At 48.9% G+C, this 23030-nt stretch overlaps 1 protein-coding gene across 3 annotated transcripts in view; it reads left to right on the top strand.

The window, feature by feature from the left end:
* Positions 1 to 23030, top strand: part of NOS1 (nitric oxide synthase 1) — a gene marked incomplete at its 3' end in the record, with an annotated part of 110733 nt that overhangs the window by 69943 nt on the left and 17760 nt on the right. For 2 of the 3 annotated variants that reach the window (XM_084764820.1, XM_084764821.1), the window contains exons 14-20: positions 333 to 477; positions 1607 to 1711; positions 2208 to 2266; positions 6765 to 6881; positions 11647 to 11821; positions 13573 to 13711; positions 14391 to 14469. In XM_084764820.1, coding sequence (XP_084620946.1) covers positions 333 to 477; positions 1607 to 1711; positions 2208 to 2266; positions 6765 to 6881; positions 11647 to 11821; positions 13573 to 13711; positions 14391 to 14469 — 819 coding nt within the window. Of the gene's footprint in view, positions 1 to 332; positions 478 to 1606; positions 1712 to 2207; positions 2267 to 3735; positions 3829 to 6764; positions 6882 to 11646; positions 11822 to 13572; positions 13712 to 14390; positions 14470 to 23030 lie in introns of all 3 variants that reach the window. The other variant, XM_084764822.1, reaches the window with a different exon arrangement.

The following is a 23030-nucleotide window of genomic DNA, read 5'->3' as shown; positions in this document are numbered from 1 at the left end:
CTTCTGATAGATATTTGATATTTATCTAGATGGCACCTACTAGGTACCAAGCTCTGTGCCGAAGCTTGGTCGGATTTGTGTTTGCAAATAAAGAATTCTGGTTCTGCCCCAGCACATGTTAAAATCCACCAAGTTGGACCAGTGAAATGGCTCATGTGGCAAAAGCACTTGCTGAGGTCTGAATTCCAGTATCCACATATTGGAAGGAAAGGACCAATGTCGGCAGGCTGACCTCTGACCTCTATGCTTGGGTCTCGTGTCCTAAGGTCTCATCCCTAGCATCTTGTGTCTTTCTCTGTTCTCCAACTTTCTTTCCTCCTGCTCCCTCACAGAGCCGTCAAGTTCTCAGCCAAGCTGATGGGACAGGCCATGGCCAAGAGGGTCAAAGCTACCATTCTCTACGCCACGGAGACAGGCAAATCACAAGCCTATGCCAAGACCCTGTGTGAGATCTTCAAGCACGCCTTCGACGCCAAGGTGAGCGAGGGCTGGTGTCAGCTCCCTGGACCCTAGTGGTAAATAATGCACATATTTGCATTAAGGAGTCCAGTCCACCTGAAATTATTATCTCTAGAGCAAAATGTTAGTGGATTTATGAGAATCCATCCCACTGGGGATCCGTGTGAAAACCCTCAATCGCTACAGCTCTGTGGATTATATCAATATGGGACTTTTCAGAGCCTTTGATCTACTAATGCCCATTATAACTTGGGAGTTGTAAACTATCTGTATTTCCCAAGCATAGCTGACCATGGTTCTCATGGAGTGTCTGGGGAGACTGAGGTTCCTTAGGACGTACTTTGAGAAATGTGCAAGTAATGCCAAGATGTATAGGTCATGGTCTCTCCCTATGATGGGCACCTCAGCCTCCAGGGGCTCAGGGCCTGTGAGGCACTGAAGGCAGGATTAGGGAGAAGACTGAGCAAACCTGGTCAGGGGATCATGTTCAGCTAACTGTAGTCAGGACCCCACTTGTCACCTAAGCATGAAGATTAGTGTTTGACTGGCCAGCTCCCAAATATAAATACCACGTGTGTGGTGGCCTGCCTGCATTCCTAGCACATGGGAGGTGAGTCTGGGGATTCCCCAGAGCAAGCTGACTGGCTAGACTAGGCAAATGAGTGATCCCCGGGGCTCATCTGAGAAACCCTGTCTCACAAGATAAAGTGGAGAACAATGGTGGAAGAGACCCAGTGTCAACCTCTGACCTTCGTATGTACACATACACATGTGCGCACGCGCGCACACACACACACACACACGCGCGTGCGCAAAGAAAAAAAATGTCCCGAGGGGTCTCCATAAAGATCTACTCTCCATTTCATTGGACCAGGACCCAGGATTCCCATAGTCCTTTGGGACACATTGGCCACAGCAAGATTGCATGTCAGAAAAAAAAAAAAAAAAAAAGCAGTCATGCTATCCGGGCAAGCCCACTAAATAGTAAGCATCCGTAACAGTGGGCACTGAACAAGAAGGAGACTCAGGACTCAGGGTCGCTCACCTTTTTCCGCCTCACATCCTCTTTGCCTTGTCACTTGGTCTCTCCTTGTCACTCTGTCACCAGTCACCTCTTCTTCCCTCTCCCACGTCCCCGCCCACCTAGGCCATGTCCATGGAAGAGTATGACGTCGTGCACCTAGAGCACGAAGCCCTGGTCTTGGTGGTCACCAGCACCTTTGGCAATGGAGATCCCCCTGAGAACGGGGAGGTGAGCGGGGAGGGGGAGGAAGGAGGGCGCTGCCCCTGTCGTAGCATAGGGTTGCACCCCTCAGAAGAAATAGCCACAGCTGAGACCTTTCCCTACACCTGCCACTCAAATGTGAGCCCTCCCCGGGCCCCAAAGCAGGACTTTGATTTGATCCAACTTGGGCAAATGGGTCAATACCACGTTTTGTGTATTGGTGTCCCTTAAATAAACAGTCCCCTCGGTGAGCTGTGTGCTTAATTCTGAGCTCAGGGTAATATTGCATGCAATAAAAACCGCAATGCACTGGGGTGGAAAGTTCACTTCTGTACTTTAAAGAACCACTCCATCCCTGCACTTGCATGGAGCCTGCCGCTGGGGCATTGCTGCACACTTCAGCCTCTGGCTGTCCTAGCATCTATCCATCAGGCGTCAGGCTCCTCTTTTACCAGCTAAGGCCCCAAACTCTGTGCCCTACCCATAATACATTCTTCATTCCGCTCACTGTTTTCACTTCTAGAAATTCGGCTGTGCTCTGATGGAGATGAGGCACCCCAACTCTATGCAGGAGGAGAGAAAGTAAGTGAATGACCTCTGACGTCACATGCTGGCCATGGGAAATACCGAAGAGTATGTCCTGATGCCTAGGGTTCACATGAGGGGTGGGGCCATGCTTGGAGATGGGTTTTAACTGGTGCTCTGGCCTCTGACTCACTGACACCTCTCCTCTGTGCCTCCGACTTCCTTAGTTGTCAAGCAGAAATTATAACGTTTACCCTGATTGGTAAGAAACCAATTAGAAAAAAATAATAATAAATATGGGAAAGTCTTAGGAAAGATTGCCTCACTGTGAAAACCATTTCTTATTGTTACTTGTCTGCCTTGGAAACTCACACCGGAACTCAGTGGGAGCCACTCTCCTTAGACCCTTCCATCTGGTGTGTTCACGGTGGCTGTGCAGCCTATGTCGAGGTCAAGCTCAAAGGGTAAACCAGAGATCTCATAAGGTGGATGGACGCCTGTGTTTCACATGCATTCTTTTTTTTTTTTTTTTAAGATTTATTATTTATTTATTATCATGTATACAGTGCTCTGCCTGCATGCACACCTGCAGTCCAGAAGAGGGCAGCAGATCTCATTATGGATGGTTGTGGGCCACCATGTGGTTGCTGGGAATTGAACTCAGGACCTCTGGAGGAGCAGTCAGTGCCCTTAACCTCTGAGCCAGCTCTCCAGCCCCTCACATGCATTCTTGATGGAGTCATATCTCACATGGGGGCTTAGTTCTAAAGACATTTTAGGGGGCTGGCAAGAGGGCTTAGTAGAGCAGGGGGTGCTGGGTGCTTGGTTCAATCCCCACGACCTACATGGCGGAAGGATAAAACTGACTCCCCTGTTACCCCCGTCGCCCCGCCAAAACATTTTAAAAAGCAGGAACATCTGTGGTCCAGCCCATTTTTGGAAACCTCCAGAACCTTCTGTGAGGTTCTGGGCCCAGGGCACGTGCACGCTGAGCCATCCCTTGAGGAGGTCAATGCAGAGTTGCCTCCAAGAGCAGATCCTGTGACTTAAGAATGTATATGTGGGGGCTGGAGAGATGGCTCAGAGGTTAAGAGCACTGACTGCTCTTCCAGAGGTCCTGAGTTCAATTCCCAGCAACTACATGGTGGCTCACAACCATCTATAATGAGATCTGGTGCCCTCTTCTGCCATGCAGGTGTACATGCAGGCACAACATTGTATTCATAATAATAAATAAATCTTTTTTTTTTTTTAAGGGAATGTATTGTGATGCTGAAGCTGCCTGGAGTTTAGAAACCTAGGGAGAAAAAATCTCTCTGGGTTTCCTCCTGAGAGCACAGGACCAAACCCAGGTTCTGGGTACCCACGTTTCAGAGCCATGAGCGCCTTCTAGGCAGCATTTGCTCCCCACGAGTTCCAGCATCTTAGCTCTAAACCACACCAGCCCTCTCCTTTCCATTCACAGCAGCTCCCCAACTCCGGCCTCCTTCAGGGAGAGATAGGGTGCCATCCATTCTCCTCTCTAGGTACCCGGAACCCTTGCGTTTCTTTCCCCGTAAAGGGCCTTCCCTCCCCAAGCTGACCCACAGTCTGGTTGCTGTCCGTGACAGCCAGCACAGGTAGAGAGCATCCGTGTGTGTGTGTGTGTGTGTGTGTGTGTGTGTGTGTGTGTGTGTGTGTGTACATGCATGTGTGTGCACTGGTATGTGTGCATGCATGCATGGTATACATTAGATGATGCATGCCCAGGGTTGGAGCATCCCTGGCCACATTTGGGTCTCAACGAGACCTGAATTCTAACCCAGGCTGTGTCACTAACACAATGGGAAGAAATCTCTGTCCTGCCGGTCTCTGGAGGCTGTTGCTGGGCCTGAAGGGGACTAACTGTTAACACATGGAAAGCGATGGCAGAAACCGCCAGCCTCATACAGTACACGTGCTGGTATTTTTACCCCACGATCATCCACCGTGCCTCCCCCGCTAACGACACAGCCACCCCCCTGGTATGCTGCTTGACGGATTTGGAGAAGTGACTCAATGTGAGTCTATTTTGGGGGCAGAAAATACACATCCGTGTATTTAGAACCTCGTTAGAACAAAAACTTTGAGAAGCATCCAGCCCAGAGACGTTCTGCCAGAATGCGCCTGTTCTTTTTTAGTTTCTTCTCTCTCTCTCTCTCTCTCTCTCTCTCTCTCTCTCTCTCTCTCTCTCTCTCTCTCTCTCCATTCTAATGTCTTTCTTGGGATTTTGTGTTAGTTTGGGGGGGATCTGGAAACAAAAGGATTTCCTGTTTATGTTGGGAATTTTGTTTTAGTTTGTGTTTTTTTTTTAAAAGATGTATTTATTTATTACATATACACATCAGAAGAGGGCACCAGATCTCATTATGGATGCTTATGAGCCACCATGCTGTTGCTGGGAATTGAACTCAGGATGTCTGGAAGAACAGACAGTGCTCTAAAACACTGAGCCATCTCTCCAGTCCCTAGTTTGTGTTTTTTAAAGTTTATTTTATCTTAAATTATGTGAGTGTAAGTGTGTGTGTGTGTATACATATGGCAATACCCTCAAAAGTCACAAGGGGGTGTTGGATCCCTTGGCGCTGGGCCTATAGGTAGTTATGAGCCTTCATGTGGGTGTTGGGATCTGAACTCAGATCCTTGACCAGAGTAGTAACAGCCAACCCTTGTTTTGTTTTTTGGTTTTGTTGTTGTTGTTGTTGTTTTGTTTTGTTTTTTGTTTGTTTGTTTGTTTGTTTGTTTTTTGGTTTTGGTTTTTGTCTAAAAATGAAAAGTCTTGATGGAAACGGATTTCTGTTCTCAGTCTCAGGTTCCTGAGCCTCTTGTGCTGAGCCCGGGGTCCTGGACGTCCTCCCAGGGTGTGGAGGCTCCGGGGAGATGCTTAGTCTGTAAAATGCTTGTCTTACAACTATGGGACCCGGAGCTCCATCCTCGGAACATACAGGAATACACACATGCTTACGCACATGCACCCACAAACACATGTGCACATATAGACACACACGCGCATGCACTCGCCCACACACAGTGTCCATCCATGCCTCAGTTCAGTGCCAAAAACAGTTTCCACTTTTACTGGAAATGTGGCTCATGGCCCTAAAATGTCTAAGAATGTCACTCCATGGCAGGAGAGTGTTGGCAGGCATAGGCCAGCGTTCTGGGACTTTCTACAATGATATCATCTGTCTATGCTGGCTGTAAAGTAGCTACCAGCAACAGATGGCCACTGAGCGCCTAGAATAAAATATGACGCGGGCAAGTAAAGAACAATGTTGTAAATCTTTCATACGGATACGCGTTGTAGGCTGAGCACTTTCCCCATACATCCCTAACCTCCCTCCTCACCTTCCTCTGCCCCCTAGAGCGATGCAACTCTGCTTCCACACCATTTACGCATATATGATTGTATGTATCGTTATTGAATTTAGGCACTACAAATGGGAGAAAGTGTGGAATATTTGTCTTCCTAGGGCAGGCTTAGCTAAGTGTCACCTCTTGACCCCATTTGCTTGCAAGTGGTGTGACTTTATTCCTCTTTATAGCTAAGTCTTCTGAGAACTTACTGTGTTCATCCCATATTTTACCAAGTCCTCTCTCCTTGGACACCTAGTTTTTTATATTTAACTTTAGTTTGTTATAATTAACTCTGGACTCATTATGACCACAGGAACAAATAAATGGCTACCATATTGGAGACCACCACTAGTTTGTAGCTACTTAGTGAGGTCTAGGCACAGAGATGCTGGCTCTCAGGCCCCACCCCATCTCTACTGAACCAGCACCATCGCTTTACCAGGGTTACCCCTTACTCTGCATGTTAAAGCGTGAGAGGACAGGAGGCCTGGTCTCACAGTCACAGCATCCCTCCCTCCCTCTTTCCTTACCTGCGAGACTCCGAACACTGTGGGTCTCAATCTTCCCAAGACAAACACAGCCTGGGAACATCTGAGTTTGAAAGGGTGGTGTCTTAGTGAGGGTTTCATCACTGTGAAGAGACACCATGACCAAGGCAACTCTTATAAAGGAAAACATTTAACTAGGGCCAGCTTACGTACAGTTCAGAGGTTTAGTCCATTATCGTCATGGAGGGAAACATGGCAGCATGCAAGCAGACATGGTGCTGGAGAGGGAGCTGAGGGTTCTACATCTTGATCCACAGGCAGCAGGAGACTGTGTGCCACACTGGGTATGGCTTGAGCATAGGAGACCTCAAAACCCCACCCCCCACAGTGACACACTTCCTCCAACAAGGCCACACCTCCTAATGGTACCAACTCCTTATGGGCTAAGCGTTCAAACACATGGGTCTATGGGGGCCATTCCTATTTACACCAACGCAGATGGCTACTGTTGTGGTGAATTGTGGGTAAGTTGGTGAATTCTCAAAGAGTACAGAGGTGTGGTATAATAAATATGATAATCAACACTGGAGAGAAGGTTCTAGAACTGGGACCAATATATTGAAGAGCACAGGAGCTGGCTTTGGGAGGGGGCAGCAAGGCAGAACTCACAGCTGTTTGTCCCTTTGTCACAGGAGCTACAAGGTCCGATTCAACAGCGTCTCCTCCTATTCTGACTCCCGAAAGTCATCGGGCGATGGACCCGACCTCAGAGACAACTTTGAAAGCACTGGCCCCCTGGCCAATGTGAGGTGAGCAAGAGTGAAGTGGGCCAAAGGATGGTGAAGGCTCTTAGAGGACGGGGCTCAGCTGCAAGGTGGCTCTTGGTTCTGGAGAATTCCCCCACAGTGTTCCTTCATTCCTCTGGGGCCCCTCCCTCTCCAACACACACCACCTGGTCTCTCCACATTTGTGCCTGACAACCACTGACATCTCTTCCTCAACTCTACCCCCTGCTCCAGAGCCCATCACCCAGGTTTGCCCACTGTCTATGCCAAAGGAGATCAGTCTCCAGATGCCACTGGCTGAGCCATTTTTCCAAGTAGACACATTTTACACAGAGTTGATGCCTCTGAAGACACCCTGCCATCATAACCCAGTGTTTCTCAACCCTACGTGCACATTGGAGTCAGCTGAGGGTGATCCACGCATGGCTGCGCACACTTGTAGTCCTAGCACTTGAGAGGCTGAGGCAGGAGGATGGCAAGTTCAAGGCCAGCCTGGGCTATGTTAGGAGACTCAGTCTCAAACACAACAAAAATCACCTGGAGGTGTTTTTGCGACCTACCAGCGTGATGCCCAAGCGTGTAACCTGAAGAGATTCTACCGTTGCCGCTGCCTCTTTTTCTTCTAAGCCTTTCCAGAAGCCAGATTTGAAAACTCCTCCCCAACCCCATGTTTGTCTAAGCAGAGTCACGTTACACTGAAATGATTTGGGGAAGGTGTTGTCACAGAGGCAAGCATTAGAGGATTCGATGTGTGTGTTATTTGGAAGGGGAAAAAAAATGGGAATGTCACGCCTGGATGTCCTGGATAATGGTGAAGATAAGATGACTGCCCTGTTGGTCCACCATCCAGACCTAGTGATGAGCTTCTTCCTCCCTGGCCACATGACCCTTCCCAGTGACTGCTCAGAGCCAGGCTCATAGAAAGCACAGGGCATAGCACTCCTAAACTGAAAAATTATGTCTACATTTTTACACTCTTCCATTCTGTAGTGTATGTGATATGTGTGGTGTATGTGTTGCGCGCAGGCGCGCACACCGCAGTGCATGTGTAGAGGTCAGAGGGCAGCCTCACGTGTTGGACCACCCTTCCCACCTCATTTGAAACAGCGTCTCTTCTCACATCTGCATACTCCAAGCTGGCTGGCTGCTCAAGCTTCCTGCCTCTGCCTCCGAGAGCTAGCTACAGGAACGCTGAGATTGTGGGCACATGCTACCAGACTTGCATGGGTTCTAGGAATCTGAATTCTAGCCCACTGACTGAGCTGCCTTCCCAGCCCAACACTGTCCCTTTAAAACAGCTGTAGACTGGCATCAAAATGGAATAGAACCCTTCCCTACATCCCTGTGCAGAGCCTCCCCGAACACCAGCATCCCAACACCGAAGGTCATGGCCACACTTTTATCAGCCAAAGCCTGCAGTCTGCATCAGGTCTCACTCATAATGTGGGACAGCCCTTAGGTCTTTAGCATTACCTTCGGATCCCAGTTAAGCAAAATTCTATCCCCAACCAACTCCCCCCCACCAAAAAAAAAAACACCTCCCTTCTTCCCATTGGTAGACTTGGATTTAAAGGATTGTACTCAAGAGCATGGAGAATGGCTCAGTCTGTAAAGTTCTTGTCACACAAGCTTGAGAACCTTAGTCCCATCCCTAAACTCCTATGTGAAATCAGGGCATGGTACGGTGATGCCAGCACTGATGAGGAGAGACAGGAGGATCCTGTCAGCTAAAGTTGACCTCTGTCCTCCATATGCATGCACACACATACCTGTACACACGCCAAAAATAACTGTACCTAATTATCATGGCGACAGTTAATTTTATCAGTTTAAAAATATGCAGGCATTTGTTTTCTCTTGTCTAAGGAACCACAAGGCACCCTCAACTCCTGAAATCTTGCATATCTCTGCTGTTCTGCAGATGAGAACTTAGTCAACTGTTGGTTTCAAGGTTTAAAATAGGAACTTTGGGCTCAAAAGTAGCGATTGTCATGGAAACATGAGTCTCCCAGTGACTGTGGTGTGGGCCCCTCAGTCCGTCCAGAAGTGCTTGCCATGAGTCAGCCACTCGATCCATCACCGGGTGAGCATGAGGGTTGAGTGTCTGGGTCTGTCAGAGATGTTGTTGTGAAAGGCTGACAGATGTTTATTGCTCCAGGTTCTAGGGGCCACAGAGCCCAAGGTCAGCATCCCGTGAGAGCGCACTCCTAATTCATACATAGCTCCTTGTAGCCGTGTCCTCATCTGTCTCCTTCAACCACTTCCACAGGCACTGATTTCACTCATAAGGGCCCCACCCTGATGATGCAATGACCTTTTCTGGCCTCTGCCTGTGCACAGGCATGCACGTCTGCACACAAGTGTGCATGCACATACAGACACGTAAAAATGGTGTTTGAAAGCAAATTAAAGAGCACAAGGAGTAATTAACAGTGTTGAGCGTAGCCAGACGTGGCAGACACCCTACACCCACATAGCAGGGATGTTGGACGTAGGTGTAGCTGTACTGGGCTAAGGCTAAGATGGATGACATGAGGTAGAAGAACCCTTTTCTATCATCCCTCATATCTGTCCACACTGGTCATTACATCTGCGTGTAGGGGTGGAACTGGGATCCAGCAAGACCCTGCCTCGTGTGCATGCTGCCCTTGGGGAAGGCTCAGACGCCCCTGGGAAAAGAGTGTGTGAAAGAATGAGAGGGCAGACTGTAACATAGGTGTGGTCTGAGGAAGGCATAGTGGCCTGTGAAGATGACTCGCCCCCCCCCTCGTGAGACCTCATCCCAGTTCATGTTGTAGTGATGTAGAGTCTCCTCTCCGTATCCTCCTTTCTCTCCCCGCCCCTATCTCTCCTTCCTCTTCTTCCTTCCTCGTCCATCTCTATCATCATCTCACCCCCTTCAGCATCAAGCTGTTCAGGGACAGTGGGTGACAGGGTTCCCCTCCCTGGCTTCTCTGGGGGCAACTGTCATTAGCAGAGTTCCTTCCCTAAAGGCACAAAGGGGGGCTCTTGTCCTATTTCCAAGTCCGTCACTGTAGTCCTGTTGGCTTAGAACACCAACCAGGACCATCCTCCTGAAAGGGGCTGTATAACATCTATGAGACGGCAAGCTAAACGGATGTGGGACTATACCCCTGTAATCCCAGTTCTCAGGAGACATGAGAAGGCAAGTCGGAGTTCAAGGCCAGCCTGGGCTACATGAAACCTTGACTCAAACAAACAAAAATCCTGTGACTAAGGTACATCCCCCCAACACACACACACACACACACACACACACACACACACACACACATACACCAATACCAATATTTCAGTCCTCACCTCAGCATGGATAAAAGTATCACCTCATACTTGTAGATGGTATTAGCTACTTTGTAGGTTCTTCTTTCTTCCACCCTTCTCCACCACTTTTCTTCCTCCCTTTCAAGCCCCTAACACTAGATAGGAGAGAAAAAAGGATTGAGAGGGAAGGGGTGACATTATCTACTACTTATTGCTGATTAGGAGCATCAAGCTCCTTGGAGGAAAGTTTTATATTTGCCATCAGAATTTATTATTTTTATTATTATTATTTCTTTTTCTTCTTCCTCCTCCTCCTCCTCCTCCTCTTCCTCCTCTTCCTCCTCCTCCTCCTCCTCCTCCTCCTCTTCTTCTTCTTCTTCTTCTTCTTCTTCTTCTTCTTCTTCTTCTTGTTTCTTCTTTGTGCATGACTACTTAACAAACCACAACCAACAACCAATCGGCAGCCCACCACACTCCCTCAGGGGCCTACCATTTACATCCCTCTGAAAAGTCCCCAGAACTTCAAATGTCACACAATCACAGAAGCTACCTGCATCTGGAAAAAAAAAACAAAACACACCTCTGCTAGAGCATGAGGCAAGTCACAGTCACCTGCTGTGAAGCAGCCTCATATCCCCACAGCTGGGATTAAAACAAGAAAACATATTCTTATAATATTTCTGTCTTCTTAAAGAAACCAAAATTCCAAAATTCTCACTATACCTATTGGCTAAAGCATCAGCGTTCTCTTGGTAGGGAGAGCTTGTGAAACATTAATTTCACAGACATTTGGAAGGGTGCCACAGGCATGTACAGTGTGCATGACCAAAGCTCTATCAACCCCCATGTAGGAAATACCACCTCTACATGAACATGCAATATGTTCACATGTCATTCTGATCACTTTGCTAGTCCAGATCACCAATAGCCACCACATTGGAATTCTCACCGCTAGCCTTCTTGAGACAAATTGATTTGTGCCAAACGGAAGCATCCCACTGAGGTTCTTTTCTCTTGGCAGTCTAGGTAACAGAGGAGCATGCATGCAACAGCCAATATTTCCTGCTCATTGCCCTCCCCACCCACCCTCCACAGAAACCACTGGAACTTTCTCTGGAAGACAGCAGTCACTGTTAGAGACTAAGAGGAAAGATCTTAAGAGCTCTTGGGATTAAAGTCATCTTTCCGTGGAAATGTGTTCTTTCACAGTTCTGAAAGCTAGGAGTTCAGCAAGGGTGGGTTCCAGCTGGTTTCTCTTACTAGTTTGTTAGTGGCTACCTTCTTGCTGGAGAAGGAGGGTGAAAGAGGAGGAGAGAAATTTGACTTAAAGGACATGTATTAACCGTGATCACTTCCTTAAAGCTACTTCAATATGCGATCCCATAAAGGTTTAGAACTCGATTAAGTGAATTTCGAGGTCACACTAATCAGCCCATGGTACCGGACACCCCACCTCCCACACCCCACAGTCCCCATTACAGACCTTCTCTTTTCTCCTGGACAGGTTCTCGGTATTCGGCCTGGGCTCTCGGGCGTACCCCCACTTCTGTGCCTTCGGGCACGCAGTGGATACCCTCCTGGAGGAGCTGGGAGGGGAGCGGATCCTGAAGATGAGGGAGGGCGATGAGCTCTGCGGGCAGGAAGAAGCTTTCAGGACCTGGGCCAAGAAGGTCTTCAAGGTAGGGGACTCACTGTACCCCTGACAGTGCTGAGGTGTTCGTCAAAGGAGCTGCGGCTCAGGGCTGGAATGGATGAGGGGTAGGTGCTTGCCTGGCATGGGAAAGGAAGGACGGTGGGGTGGGAAGGAAAAGAGGGGGAAGGAAGAAGGGAGGAAAAGAAGAGGGAAGGAGAAAGGGAAGTAAGGGAAGGAGGAACGAGAAGTGTAAGAAAGGTTTAAAAAAAAAAAAAGGAAGAAAATGAAGGAGAAAGATAGGCAAGGGACAGCCTTTCCCCAATGCACACAGCAGAGGCACAGCTTCCGTGAGTCTGAACAACCTTAACACACATACACATTTTTTCACTCAGAATCCTGGGGGTTCCTGAGTGCCAGCTCTGTGGCTTTTCCTCTCGCTGTCCACTGGCCTGGAATCCATCCTCATCGGCAGCCCCAGAAGGAAGGGCCCTGGGCAGCTTCTCTCATTAGACTTGCGCATAAGACAAAAGGGGAAACTGAGGCCCAGGGCTCTGTGAGTTACTAGGGGGAGCCATGTCTCTATGCTTGTTTCTGGATGTCCGCTCAAACACCGAGAGCTAGGATGGTGCAGGTCCATTCACATCTGAGGTAACTGTGTTTCCTCATCTCACCTGACAGTCTTGACTCAGCATGCCAGAGGCCAGGTCCCTGAAAAGCCCTGTAGCTGTTAGCTTCCTGAACTCCCGTCACACCCCCAGTTGGGCAGCCACTCATTCCTATGGCTGTAGACATTCCTTCTTGTTCATTTCATATGAATGAAATCTAATATCAGGTGCCACTTACTTCTTCTAAAGGTTTTAAGGTTTGGCCACATTGTAGCAAGTGTCAGCACTTTATCCCTCTTTATGGTGAAATAATATTCCACAGTGTGTTGCTGTGCTTTTCAATTTTTCTGTCGATGAATATGTCAACTGTTTTTAAATCAGCTTACAGCTGGGTAATAATAAACCCAATGTTTGAAAGCTGTATTATTTCACCGAAAACTAGTTCTATGGTTGTTTATGCCTCAGTCTCAGTTATTTGTGGGGATGAGGCAGGGGAATCACTTGAGCCCAAATATTCAAGACCTTCCTGGACCTATCTCAGAAAACACTGACTAATGGCTCTGAGCATTCATTCTTAGAGTTATTAATGTTTGCTCATAAAGGAGCTTTGACCAAAAAGGAAACAAAAACTTGGGTATCCAGACAGTATGTCCTGCCTTCGTATAATTGTTTTAAATCTTTTGAAGAAGATGAAAGGAGATTCTACGGCGTTTGCTTTCATTTTTAATGTTGAGCCTCTGGGCATGTCAGATTTACTAATAAACATTATCGTAAATGAGTCTTCAGTAGAAACGAGGACCTCAAGTCACTGTGAAAGAGTTGTAGGTGGGTGTAATATCAGGTAGAGATGGACAGATCTGTGGGCGAGTAGAAAGGTAGACAGGTGGGTAGAAGGATGGAGGGACGGTTGGATGGCTGGTTAGTTGGATGGATAGAGGAAAGGGTTGGTAGGTAGATGGACAGACAGGAAGAAGAAAGGGCAGGTCAACAGATGGGTAAACAGGTTGGTGGATAGATGGAGGAAGGAGGGACCGGTGTGTGGTTCGATGGATGGAGAGAGGGAGGGAGAAAAAGGGGGAGAGAAGAGAGAAAGAGGGAGGGAGAGAGACGTCCTCTATGCTACGACTTGGAGCTCTTGGGGAGGAGCCGTCTAGGCTAACTGAGGTCACCGAAACCTCTCTGTGGGCTGCAGGCAGCCTGTGATGTGTTCTGCGTGGGGGATGACGTCAACATCGAGAAGGCAAACAACTCCCTCATCAGCAACGACCGCAGCTGGAAGAGGAACAAGTTCCGCCTAACGTATGTGGCCGAAGCTCCGGAGCTGACGCAAGGTACCTGACCCTGTCCTCACGATGGCCCTTCATAACCCTGGGGAGGGTGGGGCTGGACAGCTGCCCTCGAGGGTGTGTGTGGGCAGCGGCTGCATCACACACAGGCCACGCCTCTGTCCTCACATGTCAGGGACTGTGCAACCGGGAGCCTCTCTCCGTCCTCACTTCCGTTCCATTCACCTTGGCATCTGGCTCGGGGTGTGCAGCCACCTCACCCAGCCCCACAGATGTCTGCCTCCCCTCTTTCATCCCTTCTACTCAAGAGGAAGCTCTGTAGAGGGATCTGGGGAGATGGCTCAGTTGGTAAAAAAAAACATAGGCTTTGCCGACACCAGGACCTGAGTTCAATTCTCCCAAACCCATGAAAGTGCCAGGCATGGTGTCTGTCATGTGCTTGTAGCACTGGGGGAAGAAGTAGCAGAAGAATCTTGGGGCTCACTAGCCCTGCCAGCCTAACCTAGATGGTCAGCTCCAAGCTATATCAAAATATAAGCTTTGTATAACACCAAAACACTGACAGTCCAGGTTGTCCTCGGCCTATACACGCTCACACACATGCACCTGCACACACACCGTTACTCACATACACATATGCGCATACCTGTACCCAAAGCTGGAGAGGTTTTGTGGACCACTGTTTAACCCCCGTTCATAATAACCATTATTTCTCTCCCCACAGGTCTTTCCAATGTCCACAAAAAGCGAGTCTCAGCCGCTCGGCTCCTCAGCCGCCAGAACCTGCAGAGTCCTAAGTCCAGGTAGGAACATCTGGGCTTGCACAGCCGCAGTCCCCTCTGCTCCCAGCTGCTACCCAGGGCCAGGAAGGGGAATGCAGACTCCAGAGACACCAGGTCCTAGGATCCCTGCCTTCCCTTGCCCATCGTCCTCAACCAGAGACAGGGACAAGGGGAAGATGTGGTATGCACAAAGCAAACAAAGAAAATGGGGGTACAGGATGATCTTATTAGCAGGGAGTCCCCTTGGGAAATAGCTGAATGTTCTCTGTGGGCAGCGCCTCCATCAGAATGCTTTATGCAAGCATTTTCTTACTGTGGGCAAGTTTTGTCTAGAGCAGCGGTTCACCCCACTGGGGGTTGCATGACCCTTTCACAGGGGTCACCTAAGCCCATCGGAAAACACAGATGTTTGCATTATGATTTCTTACCATGGCAAAATTACGGTTACGAAGTAACATCAAAATAGGATGTGAGGAACTGCATTGAAGAGCCACGGCGTTAGGAATCACTGCTCTAGAGAGATGAAAAAAAAAAATTACTCTCATACTATGGAGGGACAATAGGCACACCCAAAACACCTTACTCTTTGCTTTGAGACTCTAACTGTAATAAATTATCTGTGAGGGGTGCCCGTGTGCCACAGCGTGCCCAGGGGATCAGAGGGCAACCTCAAGATGTCTTCACCTTCTATCTTATTTGAGATGGGAGCGGAGGGTCTTGTCACTGCTGCAGAAGCCAAAAGATCTGAGCCTTGGAGCTTTTGTAGACCCTCCTGTCTCTTCCTATGGGGTGCTGTGCTTGTAGGCACACCTGCTCGGCGTTTGTCCTTTGTTGTCGCTGTTTGTTTTATTTATTTGAGGGGGAGGGATTCTCTGTATGTGCGGTTGCTTAGTATAATACTTGCCAAGGTCAGAGGAGAGTGTCAGATCCCCACAAGCTGGAGTTACAGGAGATTGTGCACTTCCCCGTCGGTGCTGGCAACTACACCTAGATTCTCTGCAATGGCCGCCGGTGCTCTTAGCCGCTGGGCCCTCTCCCCAGCCCTGTGCATCCAGCCATTCAGCCTTTCCTGTGGGTTGTGGAGACCTGAGCTCAAGTCTCCAGGCTTGTGTGGTAAATTCTTTTACCCACTGGGTCATCTCCCCAGCCCTAGAAATCACCTTACTACCCAACTTAGCCAAATATCTTAATTTATACCGTGGCCAAACACCTTGGTATCGGATATAAAGCGTGTTGGTCTTAGCACTTGGGGAGTTGGGGGTTTTTGCTTTATGCAATGCTGGGTCTTGAACCTAGGATCTTACACACACTAGATAATTTCTGGACCAGTGAACTGCAGTTTTAGTGTTAGCACTTGACATAAAACCCACTTAGCCCATTCAGCGACCCTACCCCCCGTCCCCAAAACAAATTCACTTCTTCCTTATGAGAGATTTGGATGGCCGAGGACACTGACCATTGCCCTTTCGGTCCCCAGTGCTTCTAAGCTGTTCTCCTTAAGACCTGGCTTCCTGAGCTTTGGGATTTAATCACAGGGCTCTTACTGTCCACTGGAAATATCACTCTAGACCCTATCGCCAGGAGCGGAAGTTGCATGACGTGACCAACAACTGTGCTGGACCAGGTCCTGCCATCACCAGCCCCAAAAGGACACACTAACATCACCTGTCAGCTGGACGCTGTCCTCACGGCCAATCCACTCGCATTTAAGCCTGTGTCCTCACGGAGCCTAGGCATTTCTCTTTTCAAAATGATCACCCCCAAACTACCTGCCCCTCCTCTGCAAGTGTAAGTAATTTCTCAAGTCTTTGCACTGATCACTCCTGGGAATTTTTTTTTTCACTCTTTTCAGTTACAGCCCAGGTAGATTGTTTAAGTCTTTTATACTTTTTTTGCAGCCCTAGGCGCTGACCCCAGCTCTTTTACACATAAACCAGGTAAAGAGCAGAGAGCTGGGTAGAGATGGCTCTGTGGTTAAAAGCACTGGCTACTCTCGCAGAGGACCACGGTTCGGTTCCCAGCACCTACATGACTGCTCACAGCCATCTATAACTCCGGTTCTGGGCAGTGAACATGCATACAGAAAAAATACAAAGTGTTTTTCTTGAAAAGTCGCTTGGACTCTCCGAGTACCTTTCTCCTCCACTACAGTAGGGAAATACCATCGGCAAGCTTGCACACTCACACCAAAGACACTCTGTCTTCCAGGCACCACGCAGAGCTCTCTGGACACTACATCCCACTTAATACCGGCCCAGGAAGTGAAGGCCACACTTGCTCGCACGTTAGATCTGAGAAGCGGCTGTGAGAAAGTGTAAGTGACCTTTTCAAGGTCACATCGACCTGGTTGTCTGGCCGCCACACCACATGACTCCACAGATGGCCTCCATCACATTGGCCAGGCTGCTGTGACCGTTGAAAATGAGTCTCCTGAAGCTGCTGGCACAGTGCAGGATCCATTCACACGCCTTGTCCCTCTGAGCTTCCTCATGTGGGCTGCAAATTTGGCATGCACGCTTCCTGCGTGCCCTCCCAAGCCTTTGACTAAAGAGGTCAATGTAACAGAGCCCCGAGCCTCTTGAACTCTCTCTCTCAAAGACTCTCAGATGCTATCGGAGTATATTAGGTGCTTAATATCTTTGAGCAATTAGTAAAATGCAGCACTACGTGCATAGGGACACCTGTCAGGGATGAGCAGTTACAAGAGAGAAGTTCTAAGCATGCCAAGGAATCATGCGTGCTGAAAAGCCATTGTGTGGTGAGCCTTCCCTGGACCGTGGTTCTCAGGACACAAGGAAATGGGCAAGTGGCCCTGGAATGTGCCCTTGTCCACCACCAAGAGGGACTTGTCTCTAGCAGAGCTTTGAGGCTGACTAATGCAGGAAGATTCCAAGCAGGATGAGGGACCAGCATTGAGTTACAACAGTTGTGAATTAACAGGGAAAGGACCAACTTTTGCCTAAGAGTTTGTCAAGTTAAGACAATGCCACTTTGGGCACTGGAGCGATAGCTCAGTGGTTAGAGCACTGGATGATCTTCTAAAGGAATTGGGTTCAGTGTCGAGTGCCCACATGGTGGCTCCCAACTGCCTAACTCTCCAGTTTCAGGGGATCTGGTGCCCTCTTCTGGCCTCTGTGGGCCAAGGCAAGCATGAGGCACACAAATGTACATGCGCACAAACACCCGCACACATACACATAAAGTAAAAATAACTAAATATGTTTTTTAAAGATAATGCTTTATCGAGTTTAGTTTTTTGTTTTGTTTTGGTTTGGTTTTGGTTTTGGTTTTTCGAGACAGGGTTTCTCTGTGTAGCCTTGGCTGTCCTAGACTCGCTTTGTAGACCAGGCTGGCCTCCAACTCACAGCGATCCGCCTGCCTCTGCCTCCCGAGTGCTGGGATTAAAGGCGTGCGCCACCACGCCCCGCCTGAGTTTAGGTTTATTTTTTTTAAGTGTAGTTGAGTAGGGAAGCATAATTCTCCCACTTGCCCAGGCCAAGGCCAAAGTGGTGGCTCTGTCCTGAGAAACCATAAACAAGATGTCACAAATCATTCTCACAGGTGATCCTTAATTACAAGCAAAGTGCCCAGGAAGAAGCAAATGGCCTTTGGAGGGTGACCCGTGCAGAGGGACCCCACTCAGCATCCTGCCTGGAAACAAGTGTGTGTGTGTGTGTGTGTGTGTGTGTGTGTGTGTGTGTGTGATACAGGAGGCACAATAATTAGGAAAAACGGTCTGTGATGGGGTGCAGGTGGGCAAGGTAGAAACAGAAAGCTTCAGGAGTGAGAGGGAGGAGAGAGAAGGAAGGACAGATTAATTGCTAAGGACAGTGGCCTTCAGAGAAGGAAAAAGAGGGGACGCCTAGAAAGGGAAGAGTGGGCTTAAGGGCACAAAAGGAATTTTCAGTGGACAGAGAGGGTCCCAATAGAGAAATCTTTATGCCTGTACAGGGTGCACATGTTTGTACGTGTGTGTGTGTGTGTGTGTGTGTGTGTGTGTGTGTGTGTGTATGTGTGTGCGTATGTATAGAGACCTGAGGTGACAAACAGAATCCCCCTCCATCGCTCACAACCTTGGTTTCTCAGATAGGCGCTCACTGAACCTGGACATCATCAGTTCAGGTAGAGTGCTGACCATGAGTGCCAGGCCCCTCCCATCCAGCTGTGGGGTTATACACCACACTACCTCAGCCAGCTTCTAACTGTCGGGTGAGAATCTGAACTCAGGCCCTCTGCTCGTGCGGCAAACACACTTTATGACAGAGTATGTCCCCAGCCTGAGAACCCTGTGTTTTCTTAGCTAAGGCCACCCAAGGGAGCTTTTTACAGTGTTGGTTGGAGCAGATGAGCTCTCAGCTCTGCAGCCTGCAGTGGTTTCCACTGACATCTTTTTGCCTAGGTCATGAGGAGGGTCCCTGGGACGCACCCTTCACCCCGCTCAAACTCCTCAGTCATGGTCAGGCCTGGTGGCTCATACCTTTTAAATTTAGCACTTAGGAGTCTGAGGCAAGAGGATTGTGGAGTGCCTGATTGGCCTAGCATATATAATTCAGAGCTAGCCTGGGCTATATAGTGAGTTTGAAGGTAGCCTGGGCAATGTAGAAAAACATTGCCAACGTAAAATAAAGGAAAGATGAAGAGAAAAACAACATTTCCCTTCCCTAACATGCTATCTGTCCCCCTTTCAGCACTAGACTTTTGCGCTCTCTCTCTCTCTCTCTCTCTCTCTCTCTCTCTCTCTCTCTCTCTCTCTCTCTCTCTTTCTCAAACTCTCCCTCTCCCCCTCCTTCCCCCTCCTCTCCTCTCCCTCCCTCTTCCCCCTCCCCTCCTTCCCCTCCCTCTCCCCTCCCCTCCCCCTTCCCCTTCTTTTTCTCCCCCTCTCTCTCTCCTTGATCACCCTGACCAGGGCTCTTTGTCTGTTCACTCCTTGTCCTGTTCTAATATCAGAGCACAGAGAGGTCGCCTTTGCCCCATGCGCCCCTTGGGCCACCCTTCCCATTGCTGCCACGTGTCCACTCCTCTCACCCGTCTAAGCTCTTTAAGTGACTTCTAAGTGAGAATAAGGCACCCTGCTCCCCTCCTCACCCGTCACTCTCTCCCCAGTACCTAAAGCTACATGAGCATGTACTGATGTCTGGGCCCTGCTGAGGGCAGCTAGCTCATAGCCCTCGTCACCCTACTAGCTATTTAGATTTTTTTTTTTTCCGTTTGATGTGTGGTGTTAGGGCCATTGTAGTCTCACCTGTGAAGCTATCTGAACCACTACCATATGTGTGCATGTCTGTCTGCGTGCGTGCGTGCGTGCATGCGTGCGTGCGTGCGTGTGTGTGTGTGTGTGTGTGTGTGTGTGTGTGTGAACATGGAAATGACACTTCTGTATGTGCAGGCAGACTGTGAAGAGAGAGAAACACAAGGCCTGGATGGCTACTGCTTCCCAAATTTCCCTCCTCTCGTTCTCAGTGGACCATATGGGTTGTGGCTCACACCTATAATCTTAGCACTTGGGAGGCTGAGGTGAACGTTCAACACCCTTCTGGGCTACATAATGAGCTCCAGGCCAGCCTGGGCTACAATGTGAGGATCCTCTGTAAGCGGCAGGAGGAGGGAGAAAGGAAGAAAAGGAAAGGGGGGGGCGGCGGGGAGGAATCCCTATCCCTACCCCCAAAGCTTAACGAACATAGAAAAATGCAGCCGATTTGAGGGTGACTGCAGTAGCTGAAGCTCGGGCTGGCCAGTGAGACTCAGTTTTACAGCGGAACACTGAAGAGTGTCCACCCAGGTGCCCCAGGCACCCAGCCATGCCCAGGTAGTCACTTGCAAAGTCGTCTTGTACGAAATCCCCCGAAGGCACAGAATCTGGACCCACCTCTGCGCACCTGCTGGCCATACCCTGTCCCCTCCTATACAGCCCAATCATGAGCAGGAACATAGGCTTTGTGGGAAGCAATTGAGCGTCAGCCAGCTCAGCGGGTTCGGGGTCTTGGTCTTCCTCTTGGGAACAAGTCCTGATGCCAAAAAGAAAGTGGGAATTGATCTGAAAGCCTTTCCCAGCCTTAACTGCGCTAGAGCAGCGGGCTCCTGAATTAGAGGCCTCACAGCGCCCCCTGCTGGCTGGTGGCTTCTGCTAAACTCTTCCTGTCACCAGTGGAAACCATGATGGTGATGTCTTTGCTCTCAGGAACCGAAAGCTGACGTGAGCTAGAGAGAAAAACCAATCATAGGAGATGCTATAACTGACAAGCTCGGTATCCTAGAGAAGACAAGAACCTCTTGGGAGAAGAGAGGAGCGTTCCAAATCCTAGAAACACACAGTTAAGCCTCCCAAGTTGCCCACCGTACTGCAAACGGGCATCAAGTAATGACTTCACATTTCTCCCCACCCCACATACACACAGAGATATGTGCCAGTTTAGCTATTTTTAATAACGGTGGCTATTCGTAGCACAAAGGGGCTCTTGGTTGTGCCAAAAACATCCCTAAATAGCAAGTACTCTTGGTCTATTCAAGTGTGATTTACATGTGGGGAACGCCAGCTTCTCCCTCCACTGAGACCAGTTGGCAACAAAGAAAGAGCAAGGTCTGGAGAGATAGCAGCCCGCAGCTCAGAGTGCAGATTCACCCAGGAACAGACTCAGCCAGGTGCAGGCTCAGCCAGGTGCAGGCTCAGCCAGGTGCAGGCTCACCCAGGTGCAGACTCAGCCAGGTGCAGACTCAGCCAGGTGCAGGCTCACCCAGGCACAGGCTCAGCCAGGTGCAGGCTCAGCCAGGTGCAGGCTCATCCAGGTGCAGACTCAGCCAGGTGCAGGCTCACCCAGGCGCAGGCTCTTCTGTATGCAGGCTCACCCAACAATAGACTGGCCTGGGTGCAGACTAACCCACAAGACACCATCAACTACCTAGGTTCATAGGTATGATGATGTACAATGCAGTATATTTGCCCCAAGACAATTTTATTCTTTTTTCTTCTTTTCATATATACACCTGTTCACATGTATGAGGCTCATGTATGCATGCATCCATGCCTACATGCACATGAGAGCCCCAGGTTAATACTGGGAATCTTTCCACCTTATTCTTTGAGGCAAGCCCTCTCATTCAAACCCATAAGCCCCTGAAACTCTTACTAGCCAATTAGCTCCAGGTACCCCATGTCCCCACTGCCTGAGGTTAAAATTGCCAGCAGACTACCACACCCACCTTGTACTTAGTGGGCTTGGGAGAAGTGAAGCTTATACTCTTATTTGCAAAGCATTTTAGCCACTGAGCCATCTCCCCAGGCCCCTTGCTTTCTCTCTATTTTCCCCCTCCATCATCATCATCATCATCATCATCATCATCATCATCATCATCAGTCATCACTGGGGATTGAATCCAGAGCCTCTCATTGGCTAGGCAAACATTTTACCACTGAGCTGCAGTCCCCACACTAAGACTTTTTATTTTTATGTCTGGGTGTTTTGCCTGCATGTATGTCTGTATGCCATGTATATGTAGTGCCCAGAGGCCAGAAGAGGGTGGAGTAGCCCCTGGCACTAGAGTTACAGAGAGCCACCATGTTGGTGCTAAGACTTGAACCCGGGTCCTTTGGAAGAGCAGCCATTGCTCTTAACCGCTGAGCCATCTCTGAAGCTCCAGCCCTAAGGCTTTTTAATAGACTAAAATAATCATACTTTGAGTATCTTATGTAATTGCTAGTGTGATGTTTTCATTGTTGGTGGTGCCGGGGATCGAACCTAGACCCTCCCACATCCTGGGCAGGGTTAGATCTCAGGTAGTCCATAAGTTCCTTCTGTCAGAAGTAACAAGAAACTACTCCTCTGGGCAGATGGGAATCACTTCACAAGTTCCTCTGGGGCAGATTGAGCCCTGGATATATGGACTCCCTGAGACGTAACAGTCAGGGGCTGCGGCCCCAGCCCTCTTTTCACTTTGCTTTGCCTGCCCAGCCTGGTCTTGAACTCAGGAGCAACATACCTTGAACTTGCCAAGGTCCTGCCTCAGCCTCCTCAGTAGCTATAGAGGTAAAGATTTCTGCCACCAGAACCAGCAAAAATTCAATTTTTTTTTCTTCAAGACAGGGTGTCACTATGTTGCCCTGACTGTCCTACAACTCACTCTGTAGACCAGTCTGGACTCCAGCTCATGGAGATTCACCTGCCTTTGTCTCCTGAGTGCTGGAATCAAAGTGTGCACCATTATGCCTGGCCCAAAATTCATTTTTTTAAAAAACAATAAATGATATATTCATGCATATGGGTTGTGTTGTTGTTGTTGTTGTTGTTGTTGTTTTGGTTTTGGCTTTTTGGCTTTTTGAGACAGGGCTTCTGTCTGTAGCTTTGGCTGGCATATGAGTGTTTAACCTGCATGTATGTCTGTGCATCACTCACATGCCCGGAACTGGAAGAGGCCAGAACTGGGCATCAGATCCCCTTAACTGAGAAAGAGATGGTCGTGACCCACCATGTTGGTATTGGGAACCAAACCTAGGTCCTTTGCAAGAGCAACCAGTGCTCTTAACCATGCTTTTGGGGTTTTTAAAATGTTTAAAAAAGATTTATTTATTCATTATTATGTGTACAGTG

Source organism: Acomys minous (assembly GCF_964271855.1).
Source record: "Acomys minous genome assembly, chromosome: 16".
Lineage (NCBI taxonomy): Eukaryota > Metazoa > Chordata > Mammalia > Rodentia > Muridae > Acomys > Acomys minous.
The sequence above is the reverse complement of the archived record's forward strand: the minus strand, read 5'-3'. Positions and strand labels throughout refer to the sequence as shown.